The 24,919-nt window shown below is 39.5% G+C and overlaps 1 protein-coding gene across 1 annotated transcript in view; it reads left to right on the forward strand.

The window, feature by feature from the left end:
• Positions 1-24,919, forward strand: part of CPA6 (carboxypeptidase A6) — a 79,938-nt gene that overhangs the window by 36,048 nt on the left and 18,971 nt on the right. The window contains exons 2-6 of the mRNA XM_071553086.1: positions 317-392; positions 12,741-12,865; positions 16,270-16,384; positions 17,329-17,430; positions 18,050-18,154. Coding sequence (XP_071409187.1) covers positions 317-392; positions 12,741-12,865; positions 16,270-16,384; positions 17,329-17,430; positions 18,050-18,154 — 523 coding nt within the window. The remainder of the gene's footprint in view (positions 1-316; positions 393-12,740; positions 12,866-16,269; positions 16,385-17,328; positions 17,431-18,049; positions 18,155-24,919) is intronic.

The following is a 24,919-nucleotide window of genomic DNA, read 5'->3' on the forward strand; positions in this document are numbered from 1 at the left end:
GATTGTTTTGATCTGAGGCAGATAGTATGGAAGATGTCAGCCTGAATGGTTTAGCTTAGAAAAAATGAACAAAGCATTTACATAGAAATGGGGGGGGGGGGGGGGTCAAGCTGACACTGATCTGTAAAGAGCAAGTAATTTCTACGGAAGTGCATAATCCAAGGTGCCAAGTTTAGAATCAGAGTTCCAGTTCACCTGACATTTTGCAGATGCTGAAAAAGAGGCCAATTATTGTAGCTATCTGAACCTGTTTACTGTCACATTGTGCTGCTACAAAGAGCCTTAAGATATCAATTCAATATTCTGTTATTGGCAGCGATAAAGTCATACGAGTTGTTCCTGAGAGTGAGAGGGAATCGCAGATCCTGAGGGTTGCATTCAACAGGCTTAAGGTAAGTTTGATTATTTTCATCTTCTTTTCCTGATCTTCTTGAAGACTGCAGTGAATTAACTAACTTGCCTATCACTTGGCATTTCAAGTTATTTTATAATCTGGAAAGCAGCCTTTGCCCATTAAATGCCTAATTTCCCAGCTAAAAAACCATCAGAATTAGATTCATCATGCCTGACAATTTTAGCAAGAAACACATACTGCCTTAAAAAAATATAGGAGCCACGCTTGCAAATTTGCTTTCTTCTCTCTTTCATTTCTTCCTAGCATACATAGTTGCACGCTTCATTATCTGCATGATGGTGTTGTTTAAAACACTGAGTTGATTCAAGTTGTGAACACAGACAGGAAGGAATATGGAAGAGGAAGTGGCTTCAGTTTGAAAATATCTCTGGCAGAATAATTTTCTAGAGGCAGTTGAGAGAGCATCTACAAGACTCACTAGCAAACCAAAATCCTTTTTTCCTGCAGATATAAATGTAAAGCAATGGTGTCACTGCAGCAGTGCAGCATAGGGGCACTCTGCAGTATGCTGATTTGCTGCACAAATAACTAAGGCAGAGGCAGTCTTTCCACAGAAGTGTGGCCCACTGTCTTAGAGAATGGGGGAATACCTGTTAGTCAGGTCTATGGCCCCTACAGGACCATGGAAAGGACTGCACCATGCACATATGCTGCCCTCAGGCACTGGGGAAAAGCAATAAGACTCCTCAATAGTCAGCAAAATGCAGCCTAACTAGAGCAGAACAAGGAAAGTAACTTGATTGCTATGTTGAGTTTGTTCAGGAGTCGCACATGTGTCCCAGACTCTGTCTCCTCCCCTGTGGTGCTTGACCCCAGCAGGCAATGGTTGACTTCTCCCCCGTACCTGCGAAGGTAAAGGAGTTTGATGGGCAACCGCATAGGCATCACAGGCAAAAGCTAAAGTCATTTGGCACAGAAAATCAAGCCTTCCTTAGTGGCTGTCTGGTAAAGACAAAGGAACATGGTAACTGTCAGTCCTGTGGGTCACAGTCACTGGTTGTACCAAAGTGTTTGGAGCATATGCAAAACCTTTGGGCTGCTCACTGCCCTCAATTCCAGCAAACTATTAGCAGTCTGTGGAGGTATCTCTGTTGGTGAAACCTCACATAAACAGTTGTGTTCACAATGAGGAAAAAATGAAGGTGCATGTAATTTCCTATTCCAGTAGTTAACATCTGGGATACAAGTACAAAAAGCTGGTTGTTGCATTAATTTCTTCCCCCTGGATGCTGGAACATAAAGAGGGAGCACATGTGCTTTTTTCTTTCTCCTTACATTGCAAACCCTACGAAGCAAAAGGATTACTCACCTTCCTGCAACTGTTTCTCATTACAGAGCTCCCTTAGGCTCCCAGAAAGATTGTTTCACCAATTCCACCAAAAGGGGAGCAGTAGAAACTTGAATAAATAATTGCATGCTATAACTCTGAGAGCAGGATAATAAAATTTTGGCAAACTGCAGTAGAATCTGACTAGTTAATTAGAAGGTGATTGATTGTGATGAGGAACTAAGATGAGGATGTTGAAGGGAAGATTCAAAAAAAGAGCATAGTGACACCTGGTTTCATGAACATAGGCTGGGTTTGGCTGCATGTCAGGTCTTAGGGCTCTTCCATCTTCAGCTGCTTCACTGTGTGGGATCAGACAGAAAGAGACACTTGAGTGGCTAACAACTAATGGATATGTTTAACATTACTTATCATCTTTCCCTGCCCCCCCCAAAAAATAATCTCAGGTTATTCCCTTATGAAGCAGTAGATCAACAATGACACTCCTTAGAAGTGCTCAGTCCTTACAATACTAGCAACAGTCAGTAGTGGCTGCAAGTCATCAGCTCCTCTGAAGAACCACATATTGAGAGTTGCGCAATGTTCAAGTCTCCATGTCGAATCTCCTTTGTCCTTCTCCTGCCCCTCCACTTCCAGAGTTGAAAACTAGAAAGAAATGGACTATGAGTCTTTAAAGCACGATGCTGATCATGCACTTAGGAGAAAATAGAAGACAAGACAGTGTCTCAAAAAAAAACACTCCAGCAGTGCAAAATAAGCTACAAATAAACCCCAATTAAGAGTCCAGTTGCTGTCTTAACACAGTATGCCTGACAACAATAGAGATATGAACAGGAGTGTTAACAGAGATATACTAATTGCTATAATTACAGGGACTGCACTTTGGATTTTGTAATTTTTGAATCAGAAAATCAGAATTAGTTTAAGACATCTCCTTTGAATCCATTTTGATCTGAGCAGTAAAATAATACCTGGTATACCTGTCATATGTTGTGTTCCTCAAGGGAAAAATAAAGATGGAACCAGGATCCTTTCAACACTTGGGATCCTTCTGTTGTGTTTTTTAGTGTTCTGCAAAATTCAGTTTTCAGCCTGAGTTCTGATATGGCTGTTTAGTATTCTCCACCATTGTTCGTATTACAAGAACAAGAAAAGTTGGTGAAAATAGAAGTTACATCACTGTTTTTCTTGAAGTGAGAAGGATATCTTCACTTGGGTTCTAATTCAGGCCTGTTTCTCTACTCTGACAAGTTGGTCTCTTAAAGATGAGGTATATTTCAAAGGTACCACAAGTTACACTCTCTAGTGATGTCAGGATTAGTCCCCTTTAGCCAACCCAAAGAAACATTGGAATTGTGGTGTAAAAGTCATTTGGGGAGCCCACTTTACCCCCAGTGTGACTCATGCACAATGTAAATACTCTCAATAAATTTCCAGGACAGTGCAAACACTGGGTAGAATGATTCTGCACAAATGGAATGTATTCTTCTTGCAGGACTTCCATGCATACAACAGACCATCTGTGCTGGTAAGGGGAAGGAGGAAGCCTGGGACAGGAGCCTCCTTCCTCCCTGTGTCTGGTGGAGGGAGCTTTACTATAGACTGATGGTGTTCTGTGTTCATTTCAGCCATTTTCTTTTGCCTTTAAATTTGCACTTGCAAGACAGAGTGACTTAGCCTTTCCCTCTGGCCTGCCTTTTATAATCCAAAAAATTAAAAGGAAATCTCTCTGTTCAGTTCAAATGAGCATAACTTTCTGAAAGGCTTTATCACAAAGAAGTTTGAGAAAATCTTCCTGATGGTCCTATTACAAAGCAATGTATTTGGGGGCCAGGCAGAGAATAAAGCAAATGCAAAGATACTCTTTCTTAATGCCCACTGATTTGAACAAAGGGAAAACAATCATTAAGAAAATAAATGGGCACTGGAAAGAACAGCAATGTATCTTGTCACTCATTTTTTTTATCTGTCAGTTTGTTAATGACTGCCCTTATCAATGATTTTTTTGTGAGTAGATTTTGTCATTTACAGTCTGATCTAGCAGACTTTCTTTCAGAGAGAAACACTGGGCAGTGGGGAAAGAAGTGGTGAGAGCTCTGCCTTATGTTACGCTGAAGCCAATGCTGTAGAGGTCAACAAGTTGCAAGCTTCATCCCTTTTGGGGAGAGTATCCAACTCTAAAGCAATACTTCCCTGAATGTGTATTTACAGAAACCTACACTGAGACATCCTTGAAGGATCACCTTGTAATTGGCTGTATGTCATGATGTATTAGAAGTATCTTAGAATATGCACCCAGGAATTGACTTGGGCAGCAGTGGCAGTTTAGCTACAGCATAAGCAACTAAACTCACGTGAGAGGGTAAATGACTCCTCAGGGGTTTTAGTCCTGAGGAAACCTCTGGATCTCAAAGAGGACTGCTCTTCTACCAATACCTGAACCACAAGGTTAACTTACATACTTTTACATAAGGTGCTGTCCCTTGGGACTTTTTAAACTTAGCATCTGGAGCTCCCTAGGAGGGATATTTGCCCCTTTTTTTTAAGGAAAAAGAGTCCATATAATTCTTAGTATAGCAAATCCCTGAAATCCGCCTGAAGTGTACAGGCTCTTCAACAGCACGAATGCCATTGCCTATACTGAGGGAATAATGGATAATGGATGTTTCATTCCACACATTTAACTTTTTTTTATGAATTTCCCAAAGGCAAATCACATTAGTCATAATCACAAATTAGTTTTAGTCTATAGCTCCATTGCCCACAGTGCTTTGTTATTAATGACTATTCTAAATTGATTCCTTCTTTGGATGGTTCTCTTAACTTCTAGTGACAGAATATTGCTTTTTTCCCTGGTTGGGAAAACACAGCATGTAGACTTGCATTGCCAGTAAAAATAGCCAGCTCTGCAGATCCAAATTTGTCTGCTGTTAGTTCTGTAAAATTGCTTGAACCTGTATATATTCAACCAATAAACTCATACACAATAAAGAAGGAAGAAGCCTAAATATACTGTCACATCAGCTGTATCCCACCCTTGAAGCAGCAGGAGGTGGCTCTGGCCCCAATCCTTCTTGTCTTAGCCAGGCAGAGCAGGGTCCCCTGCACACCTCCTACCAGCCCCTCACTGCTAGGACCACAGTGCCACCATCTCTCCAGAGCAAGTTCTCAGAAAGCTCTTGTGATATATGATGATGACAAGTATATTGCATCGCAGTCTTAAGGAACAATTTCATATGGTTGTGATGAAGTAAAATGCAGAAAATTTTTTGGCAATTCAAGTGGAAACTCATGTAGTTATTTATTTTTCCAGCTATAGGTCTCTGTCCTAGTTTTTGGGTTAGCTGCTGCTGTAATGCCATTACAGGCATCAATCTTAAATTTTAGATTTTCTGTTGCAGTCCTTTATAAATACTTTCTCTTTTTATACATATGGTACAAATCTTCAATCCCAGTTCAGTGTTTAAGACCAGAAATATCTTTTTGCAGGTTCACAGTTCCACACTAATCATTTGCAAATTATTACAGTAATCAACAAATGAAAGACAAATATTTAGGATTATAGTACCACAGTGACCTGAGTATTATTGCCAGCTCTCTGTCCCTCAGGACTCCTTTTGTCCATCTGTTGCCACTCTGCCTTTTACACCTCTCCAATGACTGGCTATTTTCTCCTATTCTTTCTTGCTTAGAAGACAATTTGAGGAGCCTGTTGCTGATTTATGAGCCTTTTCATGGTTTTAATTCTGTTGGACCTGACTGACAGAAGCAAATGTCACATTCCCAAGTGCTTTGCAAAGAAATAGGGATTTACTTTGGTTCTCAGACATAGCAGATTCTGTTTATCTGCTCTGGAATTTTCCTTTGTAAGCATTATTTTTGAAGCAGCACTTCATTTGAGCCTTGACTGATAACTTCTACTCCATCAATGGTCCACAAGCACTTTTTATCACATAACGCCTGACTGGGATCAGGACTGTTTGTATAGGTAGCAAAGAACCTACTGCTCTGTGAACATTCCTGGCATAATAGAGTTAGACCACTCATTCTTCAGTAGTTTTTACAAAAGAAATTCCCGGGCACAGCCAGGCACTTCTTCAGCTCTGAGAGGAGTCAACCTAGCAGGCCTTGAAGCCTTGTTTGTTTTCTAGCCCTTAAAGCAGCTGCTTATCCATTGTAATCCCTGAACTGATCCTATCATTGCAGTTCAGGGAGTCAGAAGAAATGCCTCATATGGGAAAAGGATCACTTGGCCATAAATCTGATAGTTTATACCTCCATAGGAAAATGCTTAAAAAGGCTTCAGAGAACAAAAGCCCATCTGAAAATGCAGTAAGAAAGCCTGCCAGCACAAATGGAGCTAATCTTACTTTGCAGAAGGGAAGAACTAAATCAGCAGCCAGGGCTGTGCATTTTATTTTGCACATGGAGCAAATATATCTATAGCGAGATGCTTTAGTTTTCAGTCCCAATTTTACCCTAACTCATAGTTGGGGTTCTAGTCAGATATGAATAGAGTATTTTAGATACACAAGGAACACCAGGTGACAAGAGAGGGTATTCATCAATACATCAGAATATATATTTGGAAACAACTTGCCAAGCTCAGAAGGAAAACATTGTTCCAGAAAAACTTCAGAAGGAAGGTGGTAGATAGAACAGGAGAGCCCAGGTAGTGAGTGTATTGTTCTCACAAGACACAGAAAGCATGGACTTTCTGAGATGGGAGGATCTACTTCCCCTGAGGAAGTCTGAGCCCGAGCTCAACAAAGTCATCAGCACAGCCCCAGTGGGAGCAGGATCAGATTCAGAGTTTACTATTCCAAATGCTTCTTGAGGTCTGTCAGGCTTGGTGCTCTGACCACTTCCCTGGGGGGCCTGTTACAGTGCCCAACTATCCTCTGGGTGAGGAAACTTTTTCTAATATCCAACGAAAACCTCCTCTGACACAACTTCAGGTTGGTTCCTATCACTGGTCACCACAGAGATGAGATCAGTGTCTGCCCCTCTCCTTCCCTTCATGAGGAAGTTGTAGACTGCAATGATGTCTACCCTCAGTCTCCTCTTCTCTGGGCTGAACAGAAAGAGCGATCTCAGCCTCTCCTTATACAACTCAAGACCCTTCACCTTCTAATTGCCCTTCTTTGGACACTTTCTAATAGCTTAATATCTTTCCTATATTTTGGTGCCCAAGACTGCACATAATATTCAAGGTGAGGCTACCCCAGTGCAGAACAGAGCAGGACAATCCCCTCCCTTGACCGGCTGGTGATTCTTTGCCTGTTGCCCCCCCAGGACACAGCTGGCCCTCCTGGCTGCCGGGGCACTGCTGACTCTTAGTCAACTAGACATCAACCAGAAAACCCAGGTCCCTTTCCACAGCACTGCTTTCCAGCATGTTGTAGGAACACTCAGAGTTGCCCTATCCCAAGTGTGGAATCCGGTACTTCCCCGTATTGAACTTCCTATGATTGGTGACTGCCCAGTCCTTTAATTTGTCGAGGTCTCTCTGCAGGGCCTCGCTGTCTTTAAGGGAGTCAGCAGCTCCTCCCAGTTTTGTGTCCCTGCAAACTTGCTTAATATCCCCTCCAGTAATTTATGAAAATGTTGAGGAGCATAGGGCCTCAGATGGTGCCCTGTGGAACCTCACTAGTGACAGGTCACCAGTCTGATGCTACCACATTCACTATTAACCTTCCATTTCTCATAAAATGCAGAAACAACTGCAAAAGAACCAACCTATAAATAGTTTAATAAGAAACAAAATAGGATTTTGACCAGGTGTTTTTAATGAGTCTGCTAAAGATTGTTTCACATCTTTCAAATATACGTAGCCCAGTGGCATCTGTACTTGTAAGAACGAATATTCAGTTACCTTATAATTGAGCATGAGTTTTATCTCAGTGGCTCTCTTGAGGAATGACCTACAGATTCTTTTCAGTGTAGAACCCTATGTAAAATTATACCAGTATAAGTAGAGTGGCAAGACCATTACGTTGTTATAGTTCCACAAAGATCTGCAAAATTCAAAACTTCAAGCTGTGTGTTGTTCGCATTCTGTCCCTGCCAGTGTTATGGTTGCTGAAATCCCATGAATCAATTCTGATTTATTGGCACAATTAATCTTACCAGCCTCACTAAAGAGCAAATAAATACTGAAAAGTTAGACCACGTTAAATATCTAGTGTGCTCCACCAGAAACCTAAATTCCATCAGAAACCTAAATTACTTTGAACTAGGACTACCTTATAAGTCCTTTTGGAAAACACAGGGAATCTCACATTGAATTGTACTTGGCCCATTTTGCAGGACGTAAAAGGCAGCTGAAGAATATTTGCAGACAGGACTGTCAATTAAGTTCCTTAATTGGCAGGAGCAACTGAGGATGAAGTCAGTCCTGACACCGAAAACATTTGTAAGGGTGAAGGCACTAAAAAGGAGCAGTTCTGTTCTTTCCAGGTGAACTACAGCACAGCTGTAATTATCCACCAGTGTCAGAGTGAACAGGAGTCATTCTTCCTTGCTTCTCTCTTTTCAAATGTACCAACAGAAGTCTGAAATTCTGTTATACACTATACATGTGCTTGCAAGGAGTGTTTATGTACATACACAAATGTGATTGTGCTTCTTGTGTGTGGTGTGATGAAACCTCAGTAAACCAGAGCAGTTTCTACTTCTACTCTCAACCTTCTACTATCGGATTTATAACTGAAAACATATCCAATGAATTTCAGGACTGCTTCGGCTGTTTATATGTCTGTACATGAGCATATGGATGTAAGTGGGAAACCCACACTTCCTGAGAGAGCCCATGAGAAAAGACTATCCCTGCTTGCATTATTGACTGCATATTCCTTTTTACAAGAGGGTCAGAAATGGCAAGCCATTTCAGTTGATGGCATCATAACAATAATTATATTCTGAACTTTACAGCTGACAGCATTTCTCAAAGAAATCCATTCATAGTGATGTTAAGAACAAGGCCAGCTTTGGCACATGTATTGCTGGTACAACTCAGAATAAAAACTAGAATTGCAAGGTAATAAAACATTACAAAATTACTGTTTTCATGGGGTATAATAGAGATAAATCATATACATAATTTCCTCCAGATACTAAATATAAGTTATGACAAAATTATTCTAGTTATTTTCATGACAAGCATCAATCATCTCTTTAGATTGATACACAACTGCAATCTGAAAAGAGCACTAAGCATCTTCCTTTCAGGGAAAATGGAAGAAGAAATTAAACATCTGCTTATGAAAGAGTAGTGAGAGACAACTGGAAGCTACTGCCCAAGAAAATGGTTTTAATTACAAAGGCTGGACTAAGCCTTATAGTCTAAAAAAGCTAAGGATTTATTTAATTGACTTGAATTAAAAAAAAAAAAGACTATGGGATTTATGCAGCCATGAGAGGGTTTATGGGGAAAAGCACGGAGACTCTTTTCTTCTCAGGCTCTCTTTCCACAGGATGAAATGAGCAGGAGGAAAACCTGAACTAGTGAAGAAAAAACTCCTTGTTCTGGTTTCTGTCCTGGCAGGGCAACAGGAGTTTTCTGTACACCATTTGTGACATGTAGAATTATACCAACAAAATGTTTGTATTCTTGGAAAATTATTTGCATAATTTTTATCTTTGGAATAAATTCTGAATTCTATTAGTTCAGCACCCAAATCTGTTTAAAATATTTGTCCCTTTGCCTTATGCTGACTTTTCATCACCGTACTGGCCAAAACTTAGAGATTTTACTAATGAGTCCAGGGTTGCTGTACATTGGAAGGTGTCCAGGTAAAAGGTGATGCATTTTTACTTTTGAGCTGTCTTTAACATCTCAGTTAAAAAAAACCAAAACCTGCCTACAAAGAAACTTGGCTTTCCTAAGCACAAGTTGAACCACAGGGACTTCTATGGGATGACTGAGGTTGAAAAAAGGAATACGTACTTATGTAGTCACAATTAAAAATCTCATACCTTCTTGGTTAAATAAAGCAACGTCTTTAAAAAATTTGGGAAAAGGGGATTATCTGTATGCTTTTACATACCATTTCTCCTCATAGAAAGCAAGTCAGGATGCTCATGCCTCCAGTGAAATTCTGGGAAAAAGTATTCACTTGCCATCTATGCACCGCAGTTCCTGAGAACAGGTACCCATAGTCATATTTGTGTGCAGCGGCAGGCGCTGAATAATGGTCTCCATAAATACCTTAATTTTCTTCTAAACTGAGGCATGGTCCCAACTCTGAACATGCTGAAAAACTTTGACTGAGCTCTGTTTATTATTTAAAGGCTTAAAGCATCCCAAGACCTTTTAAAAGCAACCTGCTGCCTGAAAGACAGGATAAGATGTGCAAAGAAGATGACAGTATTTAGGTCTGGCATGCTTTTAAGCATATCACTTTTCCTCTAGCCTCAAGATAGCAGATGAATTTTGAGGTTCAAATATTTGGCTGTTTGTTCAGACAGTTTTGTGGGATTTCTGCATCTCTTTGTTTTGTAGCTGGAGAATCGTCCTCCTGCCTAGCAAATCTTACCACCCACACCCCAAACAGATATCTTTTGGCGCTAACTAGTACACCATTCATAATACTGTATAACAGCTAATGTGTGGTGTGTGGGGATAACAACACTCTGTCACAGATAGTAAAGTGGATAGGATAGCAATTAATATCACTACCACTCACTAGCCAGTGGAGCCCAGAGTGGAAATCCAAGGCATACTTGCAAGCAGAATGATGCTGAAAGAAGATTGATGACTCCGATGAGACCCTCAGTGTCCATGGGAGATGCAATGATGAAGTCTCCTCAAGATGACAGTAAGTAAAGCATAGTTGGACTTGCTCAGTCCAAACATACCTGTTCTGAAATCCATTTTCTGTTTGTTAGTTTTCATGCGCTGTCTCTGAATCACACCAAGGACAAGCTGAAGGCTGCAATGTAAATAAGATGTCTGTTGGTGAAATGTGGTTTTTGTTATATGCTTTATAAGGCAAAATCAAGTCAGCAATTGAAGCACTCTGGACAGCACAGGTAACATCTCCCAGAGGAGCACTGAATGCTTCGTTTACATTGCAAAGGATGAGAAGATGTGGGAGTAGAATGAAGCCAAACTACCCAAATAGGGAACTGAGCTGGAGTGATTTGCATTCTAAATATGGGAATTTTTTGTCTCACTTCCAGGACAATGCCAGCAGTGAAATATTGCATTTTTACCAAAAGAGGATAGTGGTCTGCAATATGACACTGATTTAATGAAGATTGCTTCTGCTTTTGATATTCACTTGTAGCCAGTAATGTGAGGAACATTTAGAATACCTTAGAAATTAAAAAGCTTGGTGATATTATAACTAATAGTGTGAATATTTGTTGGTTTATCCCCTCCACAACAATGGAGAATTTCATTAAATTAAGTCCTGAGTAACTGGCAAGAACAAATTCAAGTTTCAGGTGTATCTCAATTGTGATTTTTTTTCATTTTTCTATTTCAGTTTTTTGTGCTTAGATATTGCAGTTGGCCAGGAGACACATCAGTTCAGTTGCTGTTAAGCTTGTGTGTAACAGTTTGTTGTCATTTTTATAAACATAGCTCAAGCCGAGCTGATTGATAAACTGTTAGTCTCAGAGAAACAAATTTGCCCTTTCTGGTATGTATTTTTAGGGATAAATCTTAAAAGTCAAATACACATTTATAATTAACCATGGGTGAGAAGTTGAATTAGGGGGGATTTTCACTGGATGCCTATAATTTATCAAAATATGAAAGATGGATAAACTAAAAAACATAAGGTGTTAGCACAGTGAGAGAATCCTTATTTATAAGCAGCATTTAGCACCATTTAATTCATGAGTTTGTTTTCTACTGACCATCTGTCATAGCTGCTGTCACCTTCACAAGCCTCATGAATTTTGCCAGTTCTAGTGTTAGACTTGAAAAGATGCTGTGCCCACCCACCACACTCAGATCCATAGACTATATTGTGGCAGCAGGAAACAAAGAGTGGGTTTGGCAGGAATTAGAAGAGGCTGCTCCTGTGTTTCAGTTTTACTCCTTCCAAAGTAGCAGGCATTTAATTGGATTAACTGGACTGAGGTCAGCATTGCTTGAAGAGCACTGGAAAGCAGTGGACATTCATGAGCTGTGTTAAAGACTTCCATCAGTGCAGCCTGGCACAGCTGATTGCAATAAACTACAACAGACATTTATCAAGTGCTAATTATTTTTAAATTAAGAAGTGTGCAAACATGGTAGTCCCTATCAATTCCCTTCCTTGTATTCAGGTCATAAACATTTTTAAAGCCTGTGGATCTTGATGTGCATATTCGTCATATTGATACAGAGTTTGTTGGTGAAACTCACATTTATAGGCTCCTGTTACTATCTCACAGCTCTGGGAAGAGTTTTGTTAACTTGTGTTCTCGCCACTGTCCTCACACTGGCTACAGAGGAACTCTTCTCACCTCTGTTGAATAGTATGCACACCTACACTATTTCACTACAGGGTATAGAACACTGATTTTTAAATCCCTGTTTGCAAACTTTCTTCCTTGAAAATTCATGTTACTGATCTCCGATTATCAAGAATAAAGCTTGGGTATGCTTTGCAAACAACACTGGTATGTGTTATGCTTTATATATCTCTTTAGCATTCTTTTACTGTCCTAGTGAACATAGAAAATACCTTTTGAAATAAAAAAGACTCATGGACTCCATAGGACATAGGGAATGCATACTAGTCTGAGGAGGTGCATGAAGTTGGAGGTACCTTCTATTTCAAACTGTTTGAGGAGGAACATTCTGGAGACTGTTCTCTCTTCCCATTGGTAAATCTCCCATGAGACTTGTGGTAAGCTGGATGGAATCATTCCTCAAAATCTGCTGCATTAGCATAGATGTTGAGCTGGACCAGCCAATGCAGTTTTATTGTCTATATCATGCCTAAAGGGTTTGCCCGTGTAGCTTCAAGTGTGCCATCTCCTGGACTTCCCCACCTACACTGAATGCATATGAATTACAGGTTGGTTCCTGCACTACAGGTGGACTTGTGGCAGCCCAGCAGCCCCTTCCATATCATGGAAGGTATGGTCACTGATGTGCGAGTACCACAGAACACGAGCCGACGTCTGCTACCCTACCTCCAGCAAGCAAACATCCAGTACACGTAAGCCCATGCTTTACTTTCTGTGCCTTGCTCTAGAGATCTGGCCTTTGGGGCAGGTCTGCCTCTGCCACACCAAGTGCTCTTGAGAGTAAATTCCACATCACAGCAATTAGACTGGCAGATAACTAGGCACTGCCAAGAAAACAACCATTTTAATGGGAGAACAGAAAATCTCCCACAGGCAGGCCATTTTAATTAAATGTCCTCCTTGGAGTCAAGCTGAAGTGTTTTCAATGTATGTGAAATCACATCTGTTAAAAAAGAGGGATCGTAATTACTAATTCTGCAGCCTGCTTTGCCTCTCTCTGTATTTAACAGGAGCAAGGTTTATTTACAAGTGTGCTGCAAACAGGGAGGCAACTTCATCAACTATGCAGGAACACACTAGTTCTATTATTCTTCAAACCTAGTGACCCAATGCAAGTCATGTGGTATGAATACATACATGTTAAGGATCACATGTCATTTATAGTGTTCCTTAAAAAAAATTCAAGACAATTTTGAAGTCTACTTATCCTTTCATATTTGTCAGTATGATATACTGGATGAGAGTAATGACCTTGTCATTAAAGCCTTTTCAGTGAGATGCCTAAGAATCTGAATAATCCAAGTGATGAATTACTTGAATTCTCAAACATTTGCTGAATAAAGACCTACGTGAGGATATTCATGCTTATATCTCAGTGAGAAAAGGATGGTGCAAATCATACTGTATATGTCTGTCTGTATGTATGTATATATATAGTGCTCATCAGAATTCCATTTTTATTATAATAATGGTCTCTTATGAATTTTTTCTAAAAATACAGAAACAAATGTAAGGAGATTAATTACACAAGCTTGATAGCTGAAGTTCAGAGTGACTTTCATGTGGCTTCAACACTGTTTCAGTTTTGTTTATGTTTAAAAGTGAGATGGGGATTTCTATAATTGTTTTCATGTGCTTATAAAAATAATGTCCCCTAATTACTGTGCCCCAGCAGTTGTATTTGTGTCTGTTGCTGTTCCTGCTCACAGTAATCACCTTTAATGAAATGACAGAAGGCCATTTCTTATGCATTATAAACACTCCCTGTACTTGAAGACCTCTACTTGGGTTGCAGAGCAGAGTGTGCAAGGGCAAGAACTGAAAAGGTGAAAGATGTCTGCAGTTTACCTGAAACAACATGGTACAAATACTGGGACAACATGGCATTATTCTCCCACAGGAAAAATCTCCCCTCTGACTTTTGGTGCACAAGTTGTGAGCACTTAGAACGAAGATGGGCAGCATTTTGTCAGGTCTAGACTTTCCTTTTGCTCCTTCTCTTCATATCCCTGCTCCCCATCTTGGATGGTGCCAGCCATCAGAAGCAAAACCCTGTGAAGCTTCTACAAGCATATGCTTGTCCTTACAAGTCTCCTGAGTTCTGTAACTCCACAAAAGCCAGGGGATTTTGCAATGAGAGAAACAACAGCCATAGTCAGGGAGTAGCAGGAGCAGGGTGGCCAGGCACAGCCACTGAGCTGAAGTGCAGCTCCACAGCCAAGATTTTGTACAGCTCCTTTTCACATGGCTGGTTTTCACAATTTATTTTTTTATTATTTAATTTTTAGACACTCTGCAAAGGAGTTAATTGCTACATCCCTTTTAAAACTGGAAATCTGAGGCAAACACCAGGCAAAATTGAGCCTGAGGCTTGCCTAAATTATGACAAATATTCAAGTCAGGAAGCATTAAGCATCCCTAACAATGAACAAGATGACCAGCACTTGCCTGTAAAAGAGGCTTATCTGTCTTAGGGTTTGACTTCATGAAAAAGTGGTCATGACAAAGTGGTCATGAAACCAAGCCAGGCATTAGTTACATTCTTTCTGCACCGAATTTCTTCGGTTGCAAGTTCTCTGGTAAAGAAGCCACTTAGGTTGCATTCATACCTGAGGGACATAAGAGTCTTTGTATTATAAGCACACAAAGTACACAGTCCTTTAAGAGTAAAGAAAGATTATCAAATCTGATTTAGAGTACAGATGCATAAACAATCAAGAGTTTTGAAATGAAATGTATTATTGTAGAAGTGAACAGAGCTTGATCCTGCTTACACTAATCAGAATTCTGCAAAGTAGTGAAGTATTTTTTTCAATATTAGATGTCTTAATAACTTGAATAAACCCACTCCTTTAACTAAAGGCTTTACAGTACTGGTCTTATAGTATATATAGTACTTTGCTAGTCAAGACTATAATCCTTTAATTTGCTTAATGAATGTTGGTGATGTAGAATAATTTCATTCCTAATTGCACAACTGCTTCACTAATGCATTTGAAGATGGGAATAACCTTTACTTTGATATTATATGTAGATAGACCTATTACCGTTGAGTTAGCAGAACAGTAAATGCCATTTCTTTCCATCTTTTTCCTATCATTGCAGCTTATGCCCATAAAATTTTAAAAGTTGAATGTGACTGTCATTTTACAGGAATGAGAATTAGTGGTATGGTGGTTACACATTGCCATGCTTTAGGAGAAGGTGGCACACAAGGATGACTCAGTTTTACAGTCCTGTTGTTTCTGATGTCAGTGGCGATATTCCCAGCTCCTGCTACCATCTGATGGAACTCCTTATTTATATTTTTTATATTTTTGCTGTATTGTATTTTTATATTTGTATTATTATTTATTCTTAGCATAAACCAGGAAAGTTTTAAGCTTACACAACTCTTTCTGCATTTTGCTCTTCATGCAAAGAACCTTTTGCTTTTCATGCAAGTATATGTAATTTCCATTAAGTATTGTTTTATGTTTTTCCTGAGTTATTTTAATATAAATGGGAAACAACTATTGCAGAGTAGATAATGTGAACAACAAAGCACACTTAAGATTTTTTCTTTTTCTTTTTTTTTTTTTGTTTCAGACAGAATGATAATGCTGCCATGTTTTTTTGAGTTCTACAACTTGCAACTATATTTAGTGTTCCCAGGCAGAACAATAGCTCCCAAAAGTATGTGAATGTTTTTCTAAGCCTGAAAAGATTTTGTTAAATGGTTTAAAATCAGTTTTTGAAGATCCATGATCACATAGTACAACTGGATTATAAAAGAAGACGGAAAATACTGTTCCATAAACAAATGAAAGTAGTTTCTTCTTCACATTGACTACGTTATTTACATCATTCTGTTTTAGTCATTTAACAAGCTCATTGTGTTTTTTAAGGCACTGTTACATTTCAAAGCAGCTGGCATATTTATTTGGCAATTTATATTCAAATGAGCCTGAACCACTCCCTTGTCAAAACAACAGATGAAGCAAAGTCAGGATGGTTTAATTCCTGCTATATTTATTATAAGCGTGATTGTTGTTCTGATTTAGCTTGTGTATTCAACTAGATTTTCAGTAATAGTGATATCTTTTTTTTTACACAGGATTCTCATATCAGACCTGCAGAAAGCAGTAGAAAACCAAACTGGACTGAGGTCATACAGGAATAGAAGGTCCCTCTCTGGGTATAACTATGAAGTGTATCACTCCCTGGAAGAAGTATGTCAAAATTCATATTGTTCCTCTTATCTACTATACTATTGTATTTAATAAGGCTAAGATTTCATTCTGTCTACAAGTTCTGATTACCTGTTCATTTTTAGAAGTGTTCTAAGTTTTTCATCTTAGAAAATAGGCACCTTCTTGAAAATATATATACTTTTAGTATTAGTATTCAAAGTTTATCTTTACATCTTTGACAGCTTCTGAGTTTTGTTTTTCAAGTAGGTCTTTTACTCTGGTGGAATAAGAGATTTCAGTAAATGGTTAGTCACACTGAGTCATTTAAGCAATATGAAGAAATGCTTGTTTGCCCAAGAGACACAAATATTTTAAACACTTAGACACAAATTCATGTTTAACTATCCTGGATGATGGCTGGGTAAATAATTTCTTTGATTTCTGTGTGCTCACATACAGAGTTTCAGTGTGCAGAAAAGCAGAGTCACTAGACTGGACATGGAAAGTGCTGCACCACAAAAAGATCTGGTGCCTGTGAAACAAATATTGCAGGTACCACTGAATCCCGCAGGTCAATCTGTTTGCCATTCTCTGTTCTGGTGGGCAGAATCAGGGAGCTTCTTTCTTCATTCCTTTAGTATTTAGGGAGAATGGTGGATTAGCCCCATCCCCACATATTTGATGGACAGCTAATGCATTCCAGTAATATCCAACAATGAAATGGAAAAAAATAATCCCACATGATTGAAGGCTGCATCCAGCCTCTGGCAAGAGAGCTATGAGAGTCAAACAATAGTTAAAGTGTGGAAACAAAAACAAACAAGGAAACAAGCAAAGCCAACAAATAAAAAAAGACAAAAATAAGAACTATAGGAAAGTCCAAAAACATACAGAGGACTGAGAGGTGAGATGAATAAATGTGTTACAGTTGTTTCTCATGAAATGCAAAGATTGAAGCAATTATTTCATTTCTGTATTTGCAGATCCAGGACTGGATGCATCATCTGAATAGAACTCATCCAGATCTTGTTCACATGTTCTCTGTTGGAAAATCGTATGAAGGGAGACCACTGTATGTACTCAAGGTAAAGATTAAATAGTCATTAATTAGACTAAAGTCTGGAATCAGGGACAGACACTTTGTTACTTATGTTACAACATGTACACCAGAGAAGGCTTAACTGTGTTTTCTAAGGATGAGTTGTTAAGATCTAAGTATCTCTCTGAATGTCATCTTTAATGAAGAAAGGGAAAAAAAGATGGAAAACTAAAAGCCAAGTCCTATTTACATGGATTGGATATGCATGGAGATAAATTACAGGACAAGTTCAATCAACAGGATTTGGATTTAAGGGGATTGAAAAGCTTTGTGTTTGTAGACAACTAGGAGAGCGAGACCCCAGAGGACTCTCCTGTAATGTCAAACTTATTCACCATACTCCATGTGATATTTAAGGATCTCATTCCTCATAGAAGAGGAATTGACAGATCTCACTTTTCCTTCAGTTTTTTTTCCCCCATACAGTCTCATTGTCTTGGCATACCTTCCTAACATTATCTTGCCCATACCTTTGAAAACAAAAAATTTCTGTTCCTTTATATGAGGAAATTCAAAATGGTTTAGTGTTTCTCATATTCTATTATTTTCCTATTATTGTGTTTCACTAATGTCATGATATCTATTGCGAATATTCACACTTCAAGTTAGGTAAAAGATCACGGCCCTACAAGAAAGCTGTCTGGATAGACTGTGGGATTCATGCAAGAGAGTGGATTGGCCCTGCCTTTTGCCAGTGGTTCGTGAAAGAAGTAAGTGTTTAAAGATTTACAGTCATACAGTTCCTTTGGTTCAGTAAACTTTGCATTTTTGCTGTGAAAGATCTAACATATTGCTAATAAGGAAAATAACTACTTCTATTATATGTCTTTTTTTATTATTTGTAGAATACTTCAGTGCAACAGCCAGACACAGCTAGGCACAGAACAACAAAAATATGCCAGATAAAACTGGCAGAGCTATGAAGTATGATTTTAGTCCAAGACCTAAAAATGTCAAGATTGTAATTCTGGTAACAGTCCAGGTAAATCAGTGTCAACGTGCACTACTTCAGAGCAGTTCAGTAGTATCTTTGCTTAATGGACTTAATTTAAGAAAGACAATTATCTTTTGTGTAATTCCATAGGAATTACTTAGGAAGCTAAAATCACAGAATCATTAAAAAGAATCACAGAATTGTTTAGGTTTGAAAAGACCTTTAAGATCATCAAGTCCAACTGTTAAGATAACACTGCAGAGTCCACCACTAAACCATCTTCCCAAGTGCCAGATCTACACATCTTTTAAATACCTCCAGGGGTGGTGAATTAACCTCTTCCCTGGGCAGTGTCTTCCAATGTTTGACAACCCTTTCACTGAAGAAACTTTTCCCAGTATCCAATCTAAAACTCCCCTGGCTCAACTTGAGGCCATTCCCTCTTGTACAGAGCAATTAGACCTCCCTCCTGAGCCTTCTTTTCTCAAGACTAAACTCCCTCAGCCACTTCTCCTAAGACCTGTGCACCAGACCCTTCCCCAGCTCTGTTGCCCTTCTCTGGACACGCTCCAATACCTCAATGTCTTTCTCACAGTGAGGGGCCCAAAACTGGACTCAGCATTTGAGGTGCAACCTCACCAGTGCCAAGTGCAGGGGGACGATCACTGCCCTGGTCCTGCTGGACACACTATTTCTGATCCAGGCCAGGATGCCATTGGCAATCTTGGCCACCTGAACACCCTGCTGGCTCATGTCAGCTGGCTGTCAACCAGCACCCCCAGGTCCTTTTCTGAATGGGCTTCTTTCCAGCCACTGTAACTTAAGCCTGTAGCCCTGCCTGGAGTTGTGGTGACCCAAGTACTGAATCTGGCACTTTGCCTTGCTGAACATTTGGCCTCAACCCATCAAGAAGTCATCCATCATGTTTCCATGATGGCAAGTATAATCATTTTCCTGCTGTGCAATGTCTTCCAGCTCCTCCTGTTTGTTGCCCATCCTGTGTCCATCCTTGGTGTAGATGTACTTCAGCTGAGCTATTGATCCTACCACTTTTTGCAGGGAAGACGCTCTAATGCCTACACAACCATTCTCAGGCACTTCTGTGCTTTTTTACACATCAATAACTCTTGCATCTTTGCTGTCACATGGATCTCCATCTAGTACCTACACTGAGATGGCAGACTAAAGGAACTTGCTAGAGCACTGTCCTTCCAACATCAGTAAGGTGCCCCCAGGCTTATCTCTGTCGAACCTGGTTTTATCCCCTTTTCCCTTCAAATCTAGTTTAAAGCTCTTCCCTAAGACCCGCTACCTGCTAAGCAAAGATTCTTTTCTCCCTTTAAGACAGGTGGACCCTGTGTCACCGGGAAGCCCCCTGTTGTTTAAACCAACCTATGATCAAAAAGCCCAAAACTGTGCCAGCGACACCAGTCTCAGAGCCAGGTATTGATCTGCAGGCTCTTTTCCAAAGATGGATTTCAACCAAAATTATGAATTTCATATTATCAGAACATCAATTTATTCCAATGTTTCTTTAATCCTATCTTATTGGACTTTTTCCCCCCTTATCTTTGATGTCTAGCATTAGCCTTCATATTCATCCATGTTCCATTTTTTCAAATGAGTGGTGAAATCAAGAGGAATTAGAATTTTTCTTTCCCAATTGTCTGGGGGTTTGGGGGGCTCATTTTAACTTTTCTTTTAAAAATCAACACTTAATCTCTTCTAATTTGGGATTCATTATAGATGCACAATATCTTTACAGGATTTTGCCATTTCTCTTTAGCCAACAAACTTTTGTACAAGATGGGGTACTAGCTGCGCAATGGAGACTATTTTGCAATGTAATTTACAGAAGTCTAAGTTGGCTTCAAAAAACCCACAGAGGTGCTTTGAGTATTTTGCATACTATTTTTTTTTCCACAAAATAAGGGATGCAAAATGTTTTTTACAAGATTCTTCCTATAAACACAGGATTTTCTCACTTTCTTTTCCCCACCGATATCATTGTGGAATTCTGCAACGTATTAATACCTCCTCTGATTTGTGAGAGTAAATTTCTGCATAATCAACATCCTAATGTGTTAGCTAAGATGATCATCCAATCATGTGTTGCCTTCACTCAGAAGTTAGAGCAGCCTACAGAGCAAGTACAGATATAATGAGGCCACTGCAGTTTGGGTAAGCCTGTCACCACGGCTGCTGATGCATGGATAGGCTAAACCACATCCAGCAGCTGATCTCCAAAGCTCGGTGTGCAATGATGGTGTGTCTTCTTATTAGGACTTCCACTAGTATAAAGATAAACTAACTTGCAACTATATACTGAGCAGCTTTTCTACCCAGGAGAACAGGCTGCAGTAGGGACAGAAGATGTTTGGAACAGACAGGCACAGGTGGGTAAGTGTGTGGCTCAAGTATCTCTTCCTTACCAAGGTTTTCCCATAAAGCACTACAATGTGGCAGCAAGGACAGTCACAAGGTTTCTCTGTGGAGGTTATATATATACATACATACATTCTGAGACAGAATACAGGCTCTGTGTGTGCCTGTAAAAACCTTCTGGTTGCTACATGAGATCTTCACAGAGTGGCTTGCTAGCAAGGCAGCTTCACTAACTATGTAAAAGCACTTTCCTAAATTAACAAAAGTCTCTGCAGAGTTCTTCTAGACTACAGGAATGTACCACCTTCATCTTCCTATCTTTTCTTAGAGCAATATTTCAATCTAGCATTAAAGCAAAAAGCATGAGGAAAATAATACCTCATGCTCATAGTTTCTATCATTATATTGAAAATTACTGAGAAAGGAGGACAGACAATATTTTAGATTGCATGGTTTAGGATATTGCTTTTCTCATTATATGAATTAGAAGTTTTTAGTAAGAACTCTGGGAAAACTGAAGGTCCCTCTTTGTCTTAAACTCTACAATTCTCTTGTGCTGGCCAACTCCTCCCTTAAGCACCTCTGCAGCCCAGCAGCCCACTTTTCCATCCTCCCTGGCACCTACAGGCAGTTCTGGGAAAGGGCAGTTAGCTTGGAAACAGATTTTTCCTGGCATGTTTGTTGACTCTAAGGAATAGCACCACAAGCCCATTGATTTAAGGCAAGCAAATGGAAATGTTGGATTTACGTGACGTTGGCTTCTTTTCTAGCAGGAACAGCAGACATACATTCCTTTGCTACACAGGCAGCCTGAAATGTTTCATCGAGCTTTCACTTCACCCTGTGATCTCTGTCATTTGTTTCTGTTGAAGTATATCCATGTTCCTCTACACAACTAAGCTTTTCAAGTGATTTAGCTTAGAAAAAAATTGAACCTATACATGAATGTCACTTAATGTTCAAGCTCAAGGCTGGGTGCTACAAACTTGACCAGATACTCCTACCCAGCTTGAGAACCCTCAGTTATCATGAGTACACCTCTGGAAGTGGCAGCTTCTGAGTACCAGTGGATTTGCTGCAAGCAATGGGAGATACCACCTCCATAGGGTTGAGGTGCCATGGAGCAGCTGCCAGTGTGGCTTGCCAGGGTATGGGCAGTGGCTCCCCGCTTTCTACAGAGCATCTGGAGTTGTTCAGCTGAGAAGGACCTAGCTCATACCTATTTAGAAATGCAAAACAGACTAAAGCAGATCAGACTTGCAAAGTGAGGATATGAGGCTGAAGCACAGGAAGGCAAAAGGCTGCCTGTTATGCAGGCTTGATCTGTATGTGGGCAAATACAATAGTTAGAGAAAAAGAGCAGATGAACTAGAGAAAAGGGGAGAAAGATATAGAAGTTAAAGATTTAAAAGAGAAAGAGAATACACAGGAAAGAATTTTGCATTATGTGACAATATAATACAAAGTACAAACCCGCCGTACTCATATTTTGAAACAAACAAAAGCAGACCAAAGTCTATAGTTTAGTGAGTTGGGTTTTTTGTTTTGTTTTCTGTGTGTTATTTTGGCTTTTTAGAATCTACTCCAGAAAGAGCTCTAGCCTTGACTCTGTGTTCCGTAGGTCTGGAGTTAATAACAACATCACTGTTTGTTTCTGTAGAAGGTGCCCCTGAATGTCTGTAGTCTCTCAGCTAAAGATAATCAGATGTTCTATCAGGATTAGCAGTACTGGTGGTCTCTGACAAACCCTACCTCATGGTCATTGAATTTCAATCAACAAAGGGGCCTGCACACACAGGATCAGATCTAATGAACCACAGAGAAGTGTCTGCACCTGTACTGTAGTGAAATAGCAGCCATGTTACAATGGAGTCCCATCCAATTTCAAGTCTTACTCAGCTGAAAAGGGATGAAAAAAGGAAAAAAGGCTCTGATAGTGGAAATATTGAGACCTGTGATGGAGTTGGGAAGCAAGATGAAATGTAAAGGGAATCAGAACTGATTACATGTGGGCTCCTTGAAGGAAACCTGCAAAGATAAATGAAGACAGAACTAGTGTCCACAGTAAGAGATTTAGTAAAAAAAGTTTGTTAGGCTAGAATTGTAAAAAGGCTAGATGAGATCTAATACATTAAAATGCCTTAGTAAATATTACAAAGTGGAATGAAAGGTACTCTATTATGTGTAATTACTTTGTAGAAAGCAGTACACTTTAGAAACAAAATTCAGACCTGGCACGTATTTATCCAAAATTAAATAGCCCTCATAGAAACAAAGACGCAAAACCTATAGTCTTTTTGGAAAATACAATTATATTGTATATATGTTTGGTAAGAATATTTAACTACTATTCACTGGGTGTTAGGAGAGAAGACGTAGAATTCAGATATCAAATTATCCAGACCTCAAATTTAGGATTTTACCATTTTGTTAACCTGAAATATGGTTCACAGGTTGCTATTCAAATTAACATCAAAACTAGGTTCTGTTTCAGTTTTAGTGAAAGCAGATGAGGATTCCCATTACATCTGGTTTGACTTTCTTCCCTCTAATAAATGCTGCCATTTGTCCATTTCAATGACGTATAACCTTGAAATGTCATTTTCAGAAAAAGATATATAGGAGATAGGACTTTGAGATGCATTATGCTTTGTTTCTGCAGGAATTTTTTTTCAAGATTAGAAAATCCAAGACATGTCATTAAAAACCTTCAAGAAGCAAGCACTGCTTGTTCTCCTTGACAAAATGTTCTAAGAATCCAATGTCAACTGTAAGAGAAACTTCCATTAGGATCAAGTGCATCCCCCATAAGGAGTGTCCTCATCAGGGCCTCAAATGAAGGTGAAAATACCCTTACACTTTGGAAATATAGTAACCTCCACCATTACCTTTTTTTCATCCTCAGCAGTGATCCCAATTATTTGAGTTCCCAAATTACTCAAGATGATGTATTTGAACTTCATCGTGCACACAGGGAGCAAACATGCAACCACAGACAAAGGAGTTAAAGGCTGAGGGCAAATCTCTTTTTTTTTTTTTTAATGCTGACATTTGTATTGGTTTCTTCCAAAACCAGGCCAAAATCCTGTATTTTCACTCCATAATAGTGAGCCAAGAGAGACACACTTTAAATCCGAGAAGAAATTACAACATCTGCCCCCACAATTCTCAGCTTGAGACTGATTTATGCCTTACCTTGTGGGATGCATATGGGGTGCATATTGCCAATTAACCAGCCATTAGGCTTGTGGACCAGGCCCTGGAGACCAGTCTTTACCAGGAATTTTGCACCATTCGAGACCTCAGATTCTTCCTCAAGAATGTTTATGAAGTGCTTGCCTGTAGACAGGATAGCTAAAGTAACAGCACATGCAGAGCTCAGTGAGGACAGCAGTACAATCAGATGCAGGTCCAAGCAAGAGACCCAGACAGTGCTAAAAAGGGTTGGCTCTTTTTCTGTGCTATGCAGGCCATATGGTCAGAAGGCAATAAAGATATAACTATACCTCCTTTAAGATCTGCTGAAAGCCAGTGAAGCACTTATACTCCTTCTGCAAAATTCCACAGTCCGTGTTCTGATGGACAAAACATCTGCAATATGCTGCATCAACAGTCAAGGCAGCACTCAGTCATTCATTCCAGTGCTGAAGTCCACACTGTCAGGAAAACAGCTTCACATTCTGGATCATTTCTGGGGCTTGCTGAGCACCATCAAAACCAGCAGTCCTTTAGGAGTCAGAAAATTTCCCCTTGCTATCCTTAGTTACCAGAGCCTTGAAATACTGGCTAATTATCAAGTTCATATACTAATTTTTTCACCCACTTAAGAAATAGTTTGATCTTGAGGGTGTATAAGATAGTTATGTGAAGCAACACAATAATGTTTGTTTTATACACTTGACCTATCACTGGTCAACGGACAAAACTTTTGAACAGGTACAGCTGAAATTCTATGTTCCCACAATCCAGGATTTCAGATTAATATTAATTCAAAGAATGCTCATTACACCTATATGTAGTTATTCTTTGAAACAGTGTATTTCACCCTCTGTGATAGGCTTTCCATCTTTTTTTTTTTAAATTCTCCAAGCAGAAGTTTAGAGGAAAGAAAGTGAAGGACCTGATTGCCTCTCCATATAAGGCATACATTTATGCC

Source organism: Pithys albifrons, chromosome 4 (assembly GCF_047495875.1).
Source record: "Pithys albifrons albifrons isolate INPA30051 chromosome 4, PitAlb_v1, whole genome shotgun sequence".
Lineage (NCBI taxonomy): Eukaryota > Metazoa > Chordata > Aves > Passeriformes > Thamnophilidae > Pithys > Pithys albifrons.